The 15209-nt window shown below is 49.7% G+C and overlaps 1 protein-coding gene across 2 annotated transcripts in view; it reads right to left on the bottom strand.

The window, feature by feature from the left end:
- The window catches only part of EGFR (epidermal growth factor receptor), a 207383-nt gene that overhangs the window by 10231 nt on the left and 181943 nt on the right, over positions 1-15209 (bottom strand). For both annotated transcript variants that reach the window (XM_042963486.1, XM_042963488.1), the window contains 3 exons: positions 13056-13241; positions 1910-2065; positions 919-994 (listed from right to left, as the gene is read on the bottom strand). In XM_042963486.1, coding sequence (XP_042819420.1) covers positions 919-994; positions 1910-2065; positions 13056-13241 — 418 coding nt within the window. The remainder of the gene's footprint in view (positions 1-918; positions 995-1909; positions 2066-13055; positions 13242-15209) is intronic.

The raw sequence follows: 15209 nt of genomic DNA, 5'->3' as shown, positions 1-15209 counted from the left end.
TCAATATTTCTCTCCCCAAGTACCCATTTCTACGGAGGGGGGTGGCCCCACCCCTTCACCCCCATTGCTTTAATAGGGGAAATAGACGGATAATTCATGGATAAATATATTAGATGAGCTGTTTGGCAGCCTTCCAGCAAATTGCTGGACTTGTGAGGGCTGACTGTGAACAGGTGTGGGTGCCTAGCACAGCAGTCAGTGAAAATGTGCTAGTGACACTTTCTTAAATGGTGAGGCCCTTGTAGGCTCAGGACGTCCTTTGTACAAAGGCAATGAGGCAAGAATGGGAAAGGAGTGTTTGAGAGGAGAGGCACAGGCCTGTGCAGGGCCATGGGGAGATTTGGAGGGGGAAACAGAGAGTCAGTCCCGATGAGATGTCCTCACTAGAGCCACAAGCAGTAACTATTTCCCTTGCCTACTATTATTTTTTTCCCCACAGACACATCCTCACAGTGCACTCTTGTCAAGTCATTCTCTCTGATACACACAGACCACCATTCACTGCAGGAAACAACAGCCACTGAGTTAGTCCATCACAAAACCTCATTTCTCTACCCGGAAACTCTTCCCCATGAAACCTCATTTGTCATCTGCCTTTGGTTCACTTCAAATCCATGGCAAGAGGTCAAGTTTGGTTTGATGTCGCAGGTACAGGCATTTCCTAAGTCCAAGCTCTCTCTCCCTCCCTTTCCCCCCTCTTGACTAGTTCACTGATATCTCCAGTGACAGGCAGTGTGGTAGTTAGACTCAATTTCCTTTGTCATGTCCTTAGTATAACAGACAGCAACGAGGACACTATTATCAGCCATTGTCTCAAAAGACAGTATTTGGATGACAGAGCATATAATGTAAATCAACAAACGATACAAGCCGGCTTAGTCTCAGTACGCATTCATTAGCATCAAGATTTTGACTCACCATAGCTCCAGACGTCACTTTGGTGGGTGTAAATTCGGTGTAAAATTGATTCCAAAGCCATCCACTTGATAGGCACCTTGGAAGGATGAGAGAAAAAGTAATAAGGTAAACTGTTAGCTTCCCTCTGTTGAAAAAAAACTAGATCACATTGGAACAAATTACAAGTGACAAATGTGGGAGAGCCAGGCCACTGTACCCCAGTACCCCAGGAGCAGTGCTCCCCCCGCCAGCGGGAGGAGCAAGTTTAACACCTGGTAGAAAACGGGGCTATTCTGTTGGTCCCCACATGCAGTTTCATAACTGCCTCAGCTGAGGATCTTTGGTCTGCGGGCTCTTCTGGTGAACTGGGTGCACCTGCTGGGGGCTGGGGGCCCTGGTCGTGCACTGTGGTCCTAGCCACCTCACGTTTAGGGGTGTTTGAAGCTGCTTGGAGCCATAGAGGCCAGAATGAAGCTTAAGAGGGGTACAGCCGCTTCGGAAATCCTGGGGGACCTGCACCCCTCAGTGCTGGGAGAGAGCCCCCCGGAGGACCCTCAAGCCTGTCTGGGAGGAGGGAGCCAACTCTACAAGAGTCACGGAGACCCTCAGGAGCTCTAGAACAGCATGGGGAATTTTCCATATTTCTAAGATGTCCTCAAGAGCTGTGTGCCACCAAATTAGCTGTAACACTTCCCAGATGCTCCTCTGAAGGGTGCTATATCCTGGAGGAGGAGGCTGAAACCTAACCTTGGCCAACGGTCACCTGAAGACAGAGCTGGCTCTCGGTCGTGGCTTTGGCCTCTGGACGTGATAGAACCATCTATACCCACTCTGCCAGCAAATCCTGCTCTCAAAGCAGCGCCTCCAGCCTGCGCGGCCAGAAGACGACCCTGGCTCGACCCAGGTGTCAGGGCAGCTGCTGTGACCTCACCCAGAACTTCGGAGAAGGTCCCCTACATGGGTCAGTTTGCTGGCAAGAAAATGCTTGCTGGTCTACCAGCCAGCTTCTTACTTTGCCTCCTTCCGCGTGGTATTCTTTCTCCTCGGCGCCAAGCAGTTTGGCCAGCCCAAAATCTGTGATCTTGACATGCTGTGGCGTCTTCACCAGGACATTCCTGGCTGCCAGGTCACGGTGCACCAAGCGCCGGTCTTCCAGGTAGTTCATGCCCTGAAACATGGGGCCGTGCGGTGAGGGAACGCACTGGTTAGCCGACTCCCCTGGAGAGCACGGACCTGGGTTCATACAAAGATGGCAAGGCGCTCCCCTGGGGAGAGCTGGTGCCTGCGCACAGGGATTTGAGGCCATCTTCACACAGGCTCTGAGCTTTCTGCGTCAGGGACTTGTGTTTGCACCCATCTGTGTGCTTCCCCTGCAGGACACAGTTACTTGCACCTTCAACACTAGCAACCACCTACTAATTTTTTTTTTTTTTAATGGTAATTCATTTTTGAGAGAGAGAGAGAGAGAGAGACAGAGTGCAAGCAGGGGTGGGGCAGCAAGTGAAGGAGACACAGAATCCAAAGCAGGCTCTGGGCTCTGAGCTGTCAGCAAGGAGCCCGGCATGGGGCTCGAACCCACAAACTGAGCCGAAGTCGGACGTCCAACCAACTGAGCCACCCACGCGCCCCAGTAACTACCTACTAAATAGTGACAGAGCCAGAAGTCTGCTGTAGGGCTGAAACTTGGCTGGACGACTGTTTGGACTCGGGCAACCGCGCCCCCTGCCTGGTGTCCCCTTCCCTGTGCTTAGTTGATTTACGAAGCAGGGAAGGTAAGGGTGCTCACCAGGCTGGGGCAGAGCCCTGCTTCTGGGTGATGTGAAGCCACACTCCCCTCCTGCTTCCCTGGACGACCTGACGGGATTCGCTACCAATGGAGAAGATTGTTTCTTTTTCCAGTTTGATTTTTTTTTCATTGCAATCACGTGGCTACTGCATCTGCTTTTACAAGGTGGCCCTTCCCACCCCCTCTTTGGGTTGCCGCCCTAATTCTGTTGTAACCAGAGTCACTGCTAAAGCAAAAGAAAGAAAGAATACTTGAGAAGCACCCACCACATTGCCTGACACCTGAATTCCCAGAAGTGTTACCCCTCAACTCCTGTCCTTGCCCACAGCTTTCTTGGGGTCTGTCGCACGCACTTCCTGCTGGCAGGTGAGGTCACTTCCGGCCGCTACTCCTCCTTGCTCCATGCCTGCCTGGCTCAGCCAAGCTCCCTGGGACCCTCCCAAGCTCCAACCTGTTGACATGAGCGTGGCAGCTCTCACCTCTGTGCAGGGCCAGTCTGGCAGGTGGGAGAAGCCATTAAGTCCTGCAGACATCTTATGTTGTTTGTCCCACATTCTCTCCCACTTAACTCACAAATGTGCCTCTCTCTCACCAGCCGGGAGAATGGGCCAGGTTTCCAACCTCCTTTACAGCCGACACTCATGAGGTCCCCAGTAAAGACAGGCACAGAAATGCTTATTGAAATGCATGAAATGGAACCAAATGGGCTTCACTGACCCTGTGTTACTCTCTAGCTTTTTCGTAGCTATGGCGGGACTTCCATGTTGGGGCAATGGCAGGGAGTACCTGTAGGTAGGAATGGATTCCCAGATTTTCTGGCAAATTCTTTGCTTCCTTTTGCATGGATGTTATTAGTGAAGTGACATTAAAATTTTTTTCTTATTATTTTTTTTAATGTTTATTTATTTTTGAGAGAGAGACAGAGTGTAAGCAGAGGAGGGACAGAGAGAGAGGGAGACACAGAATCTGAAGCAGGTTCCAGGCTCTGAGCTGTCAGCACAGAGCCCGACGCGGGGCTCGAACCCATGAACTGTGAGATCATGACCTGAGCTGAAGTTGGACGCTTAACCGACTGAGCCACCCAGGCGCCCCCAATTTTTTCTTTCTAGAGCAAAACTAACCCTCATAGGAAAGTAGGATCTTAGGAAGATGCTACCAGTAATTAGTCTTTGCAGGCTATTTTTGAGGGCTTCAATGTTTTTCTTTCCTTGGGAAAAAAATGATTAATTCCCATGTCTCTCTTCTCTGTGGTACTATCTAGAAAGTTCCTGAATGTTTAAGATACTGTTTGACTTAAGTGCCCCCGTTCTAAGATTTCTCAGGTGCTGCATAATAAGGTTAATAGGGCTCACGTCTACTCAAGAGGAAACCAGCAGGCTCTCCCTGGGACAGCGTTTCCAAATTAGGGATTATTATTTAGGAATGGCATGTGGAGAGTGAGAGGGAAGGAACAGAAGCTGAGAAAACACTTCCAAACAGAAGGCTGACTTACTACGCCCTGTCACCTCTCCCCACGACCCCTTCACAGGGGGCTCCATTCATCAGCTTCCTTTTCTCCTTTGGTTCCTGCTTGGTCCTCCTGTCTCTTATACAAGAGTAAGTCCTCTATTAAACATGGTGTACTCTTACCCATTCCAAAAGGGTTAATTGAGCTTGGCCTCTCGCCTGGTTAGCGCAACATGTGCATTCCAAGCTGTATTAGCTCACTTGTTCTCCCTCCTTTCTTCTCTCTCTTGCCCTTGTTTTCTCTTTTTCCTTCCACCCTGCATGGCTTGCGTGCTCATCAGACCTTTCCCGAAGATTTCCTCAGTGGTAGGGATCACGTAGCTATTGCACATTCATATAGTAATGATCACACATTAAGTCCTGACACACGGGAGCCCGTCAACCTTGCCCTATCCCTCTCGCTTTATTTCAAATTTGTGCTCTGAGTTCACAAGACCCCCAAGGGGGGACGTTAGAGGGAATTTCCAGCTTCGTCTAACTACCATCTCAAACCTTTCATTCTGCCTATTGGAATGCCTAACAATCTGTGCACTGGACACATTTGCACAAAAGTTGTTGGAAAATGAATGAATGAATGAATGATCAGAGCAGTGGACAGTTGTGAGCACTGATGATGTGCCAGGCATTTCAAATACACCTCCAAAGAAAGCCACTCTGGCGCTGGGGTCCTGGCACCCACATGACCACCTTGAGAGCCGCCCCAGAGGGTCTAGAGGCCGGTCAGACCAAGTGCTCTGGGTCCTTAAGACCACCATTGGGACCCAGACCTAATTTCCTACTGATACTCGCATGCTGGCCCAAAGGCTGCCTCAGATGTCGAAGAAACTCCAAATAAACAAACAAAAAGACCCTCCGGTCTTTAAAGGACCAGAACCACTTTAATAAATTGTGACGTCTTCTCAGAACATCAGTCTTTAGAGAAGCCTTGGGAATGGGGAGGAAAGAGCCGTTTACATCCTCTGGAGCACCAGCTAATCAGCCAGAGGGGTTTAAATCAGAGATGATTTGGGGGCGGCAAGATTAGGCTCATTTGAACTTAGATAAAACTCTGTTCATCAAGTCTCTGTCCCACACTATAGAGGCAGTTTCAAAGACCATCTCAGTGCCCAGCAAAGTTATATTTTAACCAGTCAGCAAAGATAAGAGACGTGATAAGAGCCCATCTACACAGAGAACCACAGGAAGCTGTATCAGCACGGGCTCAGTAGGGCCTCTTTGGGGAGCTCATTTCCTGAAGAGATCCTCTCTTTAATTTAAATCAACATATTTATTTTTGTTAATTACTACAGGACAGCTAGGATGAATTTTGAAATACGAAGGTTATACGGGAATTTGAAGAGCCAGCTTGGAACCTGTATGCACACAAGAGAAGCCCAGGGATATGCTTCACACGGATATTAAGGATTTTTCTGGCATACCACCTACGGAAGAAGAAAGGACTGGGGGTGGTTGGGTTTGACATTTACAGACTCTTTTCCCCGAGGGCTGCAGCATCCTACAACTCTTGGGAGGAGTCCAGAGTGAGAGGCTGGGATCCATTTCTGTTCTATTTCATAAACAGCCATGGGGAGTCCATTGACCCCTGACTTCGTGAGTACGGAAATGGCACAAAGTAGGAAGTAGAGAGGTTGGCAGATGGTTTTGGCAGAGTAAACTCAATAGTATGTTTCACCTACCATTGAGCCCCTACCCAGAAGAGGTAGAAAGTGTCAGAATTTCCAATCCCAGACAGGGCTCGTTTGGCACCAACATCCTACTGTGAGGGGACAGGAGACCAGCCAGGCTCACTGGTCTGTGGGTTCTGCCCTGAGCCATGACAGCAAGTGCAAGAGTACGGAAAATGAAAACCACGATGAGATATCACCTCACACCTGTCAAAATGGCTAAAATTAACAACTCAGGCAACCACAGATGTCGGCGAGGATGCAGAGAAAGAAGAACCCCTTTGCACTGTTGGTGGGAATGCAAACTGGTGCAATCACTGTGGAAAATAGAACAGAAATTCCTCAAAAAATTAAAAATAGAACTAGTCTACAACCCAGCAGTTGCACTACTAGGTATTTATCCAAAGGCTACAAAAATGCTGATTTGAAGGAGCACACGCACCCCGATGTTTATAGCAGCACTATCAACAACAGCCAAAGTATGGAAAGAGCCCAAACATCCAACAGCTGATGAATGGATAAAGAAGATGTGGTTTATATATACAATGGAGTTTTACTCGGACATCAAAAGGAGTGAAATCTTGCCATTTGCAACAACGTGGATGGAACTAGAGTGTATTATGCTAAGCGAAATAAGTCAGACAAGTATCATATGATTTCACTCATATGTGAAATTTAAGAAACAAAACAGATGAACATAGGGGAAGGGAAGGAAAAATAAAAACAGAGAGGGAGGCAGACCATAAAAGACTCTTAACTATAGAGAACAAACTGAGGGTTGCTGGAAGGGAGGTCGGTGGGGGATGGGCTAAATGGATGATGGGCATTAAGGAGGGCACCTGTTAAGGATGAGTACTGGGTGTTATATGTAAGTGATGAATCACTGAAACTTTATGTTAACTAACTTGACTTTAAATAAATATATTTAAAAAAAAAAAAAAAAGAAAAAAATACAAAACAGTATGGACTTGGGAGACTGGCTGCCTGGGGCCCAATCCTGATTTTGCTACTTAACTAGCTCAAGACCTCGGCAAGTGACTTACACATGCCTGTGCCTCAGTTTCCCCATATGTAAACTGGGCTCCTCAGATGGTTAAATAAGTTAATCCATGTAGAACACTCAGGATGGTGCCCAGTGAAAGCCCTTCATCATCTCCCCCAAACTGCCAAATCCACCCACACTTCTCCCTCCCTTTTGCCGTGAGCTTGAATTAGGCCGCGACTCCTCCACTTTCCCAAAAAGTCTGATCGTGAACAAATTCCCGAGAGGCGCCCTTTGCTTTCTTCATCCGAAGCTGACTTCTTGTTGGGGCTTACGGGGCCCTGCCGGGGCCTCCCCTCCTCCTCTCTAGCTCCACACCCTGCCCTTCCCTTCCCGCAGCAGCCCAGCTCTCAGCCCCTGAGCTGCTCTGCATTCCTGACACTGTGGGATGGCCACCTCTCACTGTGTGCTCACTGCCAACAGGCGGGTCAGGCCTCTCACTCACGTCTCCAGCACAGAACTCTCAAGGCTAAGCCACAGGCTGGTGTGCCCATCCCCTGCCCATCCCTCCTGTCCCCTCCCCACTGTCCTCACAGCACCTGGTGCCTGGCTGACACACTGAGCCCACCTTGCCGGACCCCGTGTGTTCTTCATAGCAGCCTGCGGGAGTCTGTCCTCCCTGCACCCAGCTCTCCTGCTCTGACCATTCACTCCCTGCAACACTGCTAGCTGTGTGGCTCCGGTTCCCTCACTGGCTTATAAACTGGGGAGATAAGAAATTTCATCTTATTTATACATCTATTTCACACGATTCCTAATACTGGCACATACACGCCCAAGAAATGACGAAGTGAAATATCTAAACGTTGGTATTTTGATGCTTTGATATTTTAATAGCACAGTAACTTTTGGCTTTTTAATGACTTCCTGCAAAGCGATCATTTAGGTTGATTAAATGCAACCGTAACCTTTTGTGGAACATTCGAGAATAAGTAAAAAATAATCCAAATAACTGAAATTTCTGGTAACTGGATCTACTGTTTGGCTCTGTTGCTGATCTGTCTTGTTGCCTAGGTGTTTACGGAGGAGGGTGCTTTGCAGGGGAATCAGCTCCTGGAAGTCGTCCTTTCTGAGGACAGAGCAGAGGTCAGTGGTGAATCAGCACCCTTGGGCTGCACCTTGAACCTCACCTTGATGAATCCTGACCTGGAGCGTAGAGGGAGCTGACCTGAGTGGGAAGGCCAGAGCCCAGGCGGGACCAGGAGTCTGTGCATCTGAAGTTCCAGAGAATGGAGTGTCTGTTTGCCACGACACCCTGGTTAGACTAACAGACTGTAGCTCTTTTCCTAGTTCTTCAGCCAGCATGATTTTCATTCTCTCACACCCCTGCTCATCTATTATGACCACAGTAGAGTTTGTCAACATGGGTTTCATGACGGGGCACCCAGAACCGAACATACGTGGCCTGGAATGTTCTGGCTACATCAGGGTAGAACGAGCACTTCTTTCTCCTCACCTGGACCTGATAACCTGCGAATGGCTCTGCCCATCTTGTCTCCTCCCCCTTTTAGCGGCTCCCAGGCAGTGACGGTTCTGACAAATGTGTAGCCCATGAAAACACCTGGGGCTTCTTCAAATAAACTTACAAGTAATCCCGTGTACTTCTAAAATGAAAGCTTTGAACTAACTTTTTAAGTTTATCCTTATTAAACTGTATCTCACACCCTGACCTAAGCATGGTTCGGTGCCCATCGAGCTGTGGTCAGAGAATGGCCCTGCAGCCCATGTCTTCCCAAGAGCCTCTGCTGCCTCCTGCCTTCTGTCTTCAAACCCCACTGGGGCCTGATCCCGAGGATCCGCGATGTATGCCAATTCCCTGAAAACTCAACTCCGTGAGATCTTAATCAGGGTTAGGTGATGAGAAAGTTCTTTTGTCCCAAAGGTTTGGGAAAATGACGGATTAAGCACAGTCCGGAGAGCTTGCTTTCCTGCAGGACTTTGCAATAATGTGCGGGACAACGGATACTCGGAGGGGTATTTTCCAAGAGATGGATGATAGGATCTTTCAGATTACAACATACTATAACATTATTGTGCCATCTGATATATTTTCGGACTTACTAGCTGCCTTATGTAGCCAGAAAGAGTGGATACACTTTCTGAAGCAGCTAAGTCCCAGCAAGTGGGAGCTACCCGGCCTCATGAGCCAGGAGCTTAGGAAAGAAAGATCTTTCTGACGGGGGACAGGTGGCGGTCCTGAGACCAGAGAATAGAATCCATTTTCACCGTGTACGGTGAGGGGCTGTGGCTCTCTTCTGCTCTCCCAGTCCCATCCTGACCGAGTCCCTTCCTTCTTCTCTTTTCTTTTCCTTTTGCCCAGGTGATATAATTTGTCCTCTCAGCAGTTCAGCCAGGAAAATAAACTTGCCTAACAGTGGCCAGCTCTCCATCAATATTGAGAAAACTTCCCAAGAGAGTCCATGCCTTTGTAAATCAATGCAGGACGTTTATAAGTCAATGCATCCCACTTTAAAAATGCCACGAGTTTAGTTTCTGGTCAGCCACTAAGTGTTTCTGGGTGGTTTCAAAAACAGCATTTCATACTTAGATAAAAAGTCACTAACCCAAGAGCAAATTTCTCTCTTCACAACTGAGGAAACCATTATTTTCCTTTCCCTCCGGGACAGGCACTCCATCACTACAGCTATTCAAATAGAGTGGGAAAAGATTTCTCTTCTGAATTAGAGAGCAAATCTACCCCAGACCGCTAACAGCCACCACCTGGAAGAACATCAATGTGAAGTAGAGCTAAACAAAGTACAATAGACAGAATAGTGGATTTCAATTAACGGGCTGAAATTGTGAGCAACGTTATACAGAGAACGATCTTGCAAAACTCTCAGGCCCTGGAAACTCAACTCGGGGACTCTGGTAACTCCTATGACAGGGCCCAGGCAAAGCTGAATTCCTCCTTGCTGTGGCTACCAGCATATTTATGTTTGTGTGTTTTTTTTTCCATTTTGGTCGGAGAAGCTGGTGTTTAGGGTAAAATACACTTCCAACTTTGTAGACACCAGGGGTCAGGCAGACTGAAACGTAAGGTTGCAAAGGAGAGAGAGGAAAAAAAAAAAAAAAAAAAAAACAACTCACGACTGCGAGAAGATCCGGAAACAGGAGATGCTCTACTAAATGAAAGCGGATGTACAACTCGAGGAAGACAGCATTTCAGCTTAGATATCAGTTGTTGATGCAACAAAACTTAGCCAAAATACGGGGCAAGAAACGGAGAGAGGGAGCATTCAGTGAGCACCACATGCATGCGGGAACCATGATAGATGCGTCACAGAGGCTAAATGGGGTTGTCCTCGCCACCCGGGAGGACCAATGGCAGAATCTCGTTTACAGCCAAAGAGACTAGGCACAAAAAGACAAGCAACTTGCCGGAGGTCACATGGCTAATAAATGCCACCACTGAGATTTGGATCTACAGTCCGCTGACTTGTAAACACAGTTCTGTATTGGACAAAACTTGCTGAGGCTATGTGCCCCATCACAAGAAATGTCACTTTCGTGGAGCTGGTGGTTGCCATGAGATAATTAGAGAAGAAATGCTCAGTCTTTTGGCACCCTCTGGTGAAGTGGGCCTCATGAATCTGGGAGGAGAAGCTGGCCGCAGGTATACAGAGATCTGGACACTCTGCCCCGGGTGGCGATGCGGCCAGGACACCCACTCTTCCAGGGCTCACCTTCCAGATGGGGCAGGTGGGCACACGCTCGAGTGAACAAGTACATAAGCCACATCTTCCCAGGTAGCAAGATGTGCTTAAAAGAAAATAAAGCAAATAAAGCAAGGTACGGAGGGCCATACTCCCAGTTTGTTGCCTTAGATAATCGAGGAAGAAAGCTAAGTGAGAATTTCTGGGTTCAGGAGTCAGTGTATGAGCAGACCTCTAGGAATAATTCTATATTCAGTAAAACCTACTTGGGGCTAACCACCTCCTCCCCCAGATCAGCCACTGTTCCGGACTGAATAGGGTCCCTGAGTTTCATGCTGACCAGGAGCCTCAGAAAGTGACCTGGTTTGTTTGGATACAGGGTGTTGGAGATGTAACCAGGTAAAGGTCTCAGATGAAATCACCCTGGATTTAGGGGTGACAGGTGTCTTTTAAGAGAATGGAAAAGGCAATTTTGACTGAGACACAGAGAAGGAGGCTATGTGAAGACTCAGGCAGAGGTTGGAGGGACACAGCCAGGAGCCTGGGGATGTCTAGAGCTACCAAAAAAGGAAAGGCAAGGACAGATTCTTCCCTAGAGCCTTCGGACAGGGCATGGCCCAGCTGGCACCTTGATTTTGGACTGCTGAGCTGCAGAGTTGTGACAGGGTGAGTTACCGTTGTGGTAAGCCACCAGTCTGTGACAATTTGTGGCAGCCTCAGGAAACTAAACCAGTCACAGAAATAATGAGCATTTTCATGAAACCACAGCATCTGAGGCATGGCTCCCCACTTCCAGGGCTGTTCTCTAATAACACGAATAACCCCTCTGCTCTGTGGCCAGGGTACGGCTGGGAGAATGACAGGAACACCAGGAGACTAGAGATGGTGAGAAGAGGAGAGCCCCCCCCACTTCCCAGGGTGCTGGGAGCCTCCGGCAGCTGTAGATGGCACCGGAATAAACAGCAACGTGCTGCTCTCTGGTCATCCTGGGAGGTGGTCTCCGACTTGGCCAACATGGCCCAGAACCCTGGATTCAGGAAAGGAGCCTGCCTTCCCTTGGTGCCAGTGCTCTCAGCAAGAGTCTGTCCTGTGGTATTATGGGCATCCACTGGCTGGCCAGTGCCCCAGACATGTTTTATTTGTCCTATCAGTCACCTCACACACCTGCTAAGAATTAAGATCAGAACAACTGCCAGAGTAATTCCACAGGACTGACTACCACCACGACACGGGGTGATGTGAGCAGGCAGGAACCAAACAACATCCGGTGGAAGACAGGCTTTCTGACTCTGTGGCCCCAGCACACCCCTCCATACCCTGCCGCACTGGGGAGACAGACAATGTCAATGACATACACGCTCAGAAAGGGGCCTGCCCACAAACTCCCCAAATTCAACCCAGTAAAACATTGCCAGGAAAAAACAGAATTTGGCCAGTTGGGTTGCAAATAACTGATGCAGTGCTGGGATCAAGAGAGAGAGGTCTGAGGGGAGCCTGGGCCACTCCATCGGTTCAGTAACTGACTTCGGCTCGGGTCATGATCTCGCCGTTTGTGAGTCCGAGCCCCGCAACGAGCTCGCTGCTGTCGGCCTGTCACACAGAGCATGCTTCAGATCCTCTGTCCCCTTCTCTCTGCCCCTCCCCACCTCGCACTCTCTCAAAAATAAATAAACATTAAAAAAAAAGGGGGGGAGTTTTGAGATTAAAGTACAAGTCCTTTGGAGGCCAGATGGGTACTTAAATACCCAGCACATGGCTCTGCTTCTGTCCTCAGCACACAGGTAGGGCCACCTGGCCAAGCATTATCCGCCCTCCCTCACTCTGGATCAGGCCTGTTAACAGAGGAGGGGTGGGCACATGAGGAGTCCCAATGAAGCAGCAGAAGCACCTGTTCACCTGCCGGGTCTCGCACCCAGCACCTGCCCTTGTCGTCACAGCCACACTGCCATCTGAGTCCCAGCCTCGGCCTCAGCCTCCCTGCTTGCCTTGTTATCAAGTCCCGACTGGGCAGAAGCCACATCTTGACCGTAATAGTCAACACAAAGAATGCCAGAGAAATGAGAGCATTGGCCATCAAATCATACTAACCATCTAATAAAGAGAAAATTGTTTAAATGTAGTCATATCATTAGATTTTCAACGTGCAGTGGGACAGGCACTGATTTGATGCCAAAAGCAATCAATTCAACTGAAACCAAAATAATGGAGAGCGTACGTTGTGTGTCTGGGTACACACGCACACTCACGCATGTACCCTTGCGGCAAACTTAGTTGTCCCAGGATGGAGAACCCAACTGTCGATTTTCCAGCTGTCTTTATTTTTTTCCCCTTGTTGTTTTTCTTCGGGGCTCCCACGAATGACCGCATCCTCCCAGGCCATGAGGGACAGGCACCGCGAGCTAAGGCAGCCGCACCTCCTGTTTAGTGGGCATCTCTACCCTACTTTCGGAGCCGGGCCCTGCTCTGTGCACAACCCGTCTGGGTGGGCTTCCACGTCGACTTACCTTCGCAATCTGCACACACCAGTTGAGCAGGTACTGGGAGCCAATGTTGTCCTTGTGCTCTCGGACATAGTCCAGGAGGCAGCCGAAGGGCATGAGCTGTGTGATGAGCTGGACCGTGGACGTCAGGCAGATGCCCAGGAGGCGGCACACGTGGGGATTGTCCACACTGGCCATCACGTAAGCTTCCTGCATGAAGGAGAGGAGAGGAAAGCATTAGAAAGGTCCCCCTATGGTGGCTGACGGGAGAGGCAGGCAGAGCCCTTTCCGGGTAAAAAGAAGCAAAGCGCAAACGTGATTTTGAGTTCCAAAGTGTGTACTTGCGGAGGACGGGGCAGCCCATGAAAGATTCAGTGCAATGGACATTTACATTCACGCGAGGTCTACTGCATACGTATCAGGCTGTGAAAGGACCCATGAGTGGAAGACGGGACCCTGTGAGTGTGAAGCAAGGCTTTCCGTCTACAGAGAGACCCGCGCAGCATTTGGCAACAGCACACTGAATGAAAACGGAACCCGCTGACGTCTCTGTTCTTAAGACCTCTGTCCGAAGGCCAAAGCTGCTGCACCCTGAAATGTTGTCAGGGCTGCAGAAATCCGTGTCTGGGCCCCTACGCCTTGGTAATGCCTTTCTCGCTGAATGGAGACACGCGTGCAGAGGTACGATGGCGAAAGTTCCCAGCAGAGGTCACACAAGCCCGCAAGTGGCCCCGGAGAGAGACCTCACTTCTCAACAAGGCCGGGTCTCAGCGGACAATGGTCCACCGCACCACCATGGTCCTGGGAGTAGAGCCAGAGAGGCCCTTCTGGGTGGCTTTGAACCGGACAGAGGGCATTACGTTACAGTGACTGCAGACTCTGTTGGCTGCCCGGGATTCATTTGTTTTTTGTTGATGTTGTTTTAAGTTTTTATGTATTTTTGTGTGTGTGAGAGAGAGAGAGAAAGAGAGAGAGGAACGCGCGTGCACATGCGAGCATGTCGGGGAGGGGCAGAGAGAGACAGGGGGAGAGACTGAATCCCAAGCAGCCTCCACACCGTCAGCGCAGAGCCCGACGTGGGGCTCGAACCCACGAACTGTGAGATCATAACCTGAGCTGAAACTGAGAGCCAGACACTTAACCGACTGAGCCACCCAGGCGCCCCTGCCCAGGATTCATTTCTCAAGAGAGGGGGGGTGGATGCTGCCGCCGTGCCTCAGTCTCAAGATGGGAAACTGTGCTATTCTGCAAAGTGCCCCCTCCCTCATTTAACTGGCTGTCACAGCAGAGGCCTTTTGGGACACAGAACTGTGACTACAGACTTTATTTTAACCCTTCTATTCTTGGGTGCAAGAAGCAGGTTTTATTTCCAACTGCGCACACAATGGGACCCTCTCTTCTGTCTCAACAGCACCCATAAATTCTGTCCTCCCTTCGAACACCTTTAATTCAGATGTGACAGGGACCACATGGCCTGCAACAGAGAGCTCAGAAGTTCTTTCATATATTCCCACCACTCCTGAGGGCGGAATGTGGACTTGGCCCCCAGGAGAAGGGGGATGCTTGGGTGAGAACATCACAGGAGCCAGGGGTGACAGAAGAGACCGAGGACACAGGTCGCTGGGCTGGGGGTGGAGGGCAATACACATACTCCCAAACTCAAACCTGATCACATCATGTTTCTTGCCTTCAGCCTTTCTCCGGCCTCACAGTTCCTGGGCAGCCCCAGGCCTTGAACGTCAGCCCCTTCTCCGGAACCCCCCACCCCCCCTCCTTCCCCTTCTTCCTGCTCTGGGCTCTCTCAACCTCCCTCAGGCCCTCGCCCACAAGAGGGCCTCTGCCTGGAATGTCTTTCCACCTCCTCTTTCCTTCTCTGACTCCTCCTCCGAGGGGCCTTCCCGACTCCCCAGTCTCAAACTCTCTTGGCATCTCGCAGTTTTTCCTTGGGGGAGCAGGCTCTTCACTGCCTGGGAACTTGCTGGAGATACAAATTCCTGGGCCCCACCCAGGCCTACCCTACCGTGTGAGATGCCGGGAGGTGCGCCCAGCAATCTGTTTGAACAAACCCCCCAGGGGATTCTGAGTGCTCAGGAGCACTAATCATAATCTGCTCTTAAATACTTGTGTGATTCTGAAAATGTCCTCCCTCCCCATCAAGCTCTTTGAGGAAAGGACTAC

Source organism: Panthera tigris, chromosome A2, assembly GCF_018350195.1.
Source record: "Panthera tigris isolate Pti1 chromosome A2, P.tigris_Pti1_mat1.1, whole genome shotgun sequence".
Classification (NCBI taxonomy): domain Eukaryota; kingdom Metazoa; phylum Chordata; class Mammalia; order Carnivora; family Felidae; genus Panthera; species Panthera tigris.
Note: the sequence above shows the minus strand (reverse complement) of the source record. Positions and strands in the feature narration are given on the sequence as shown.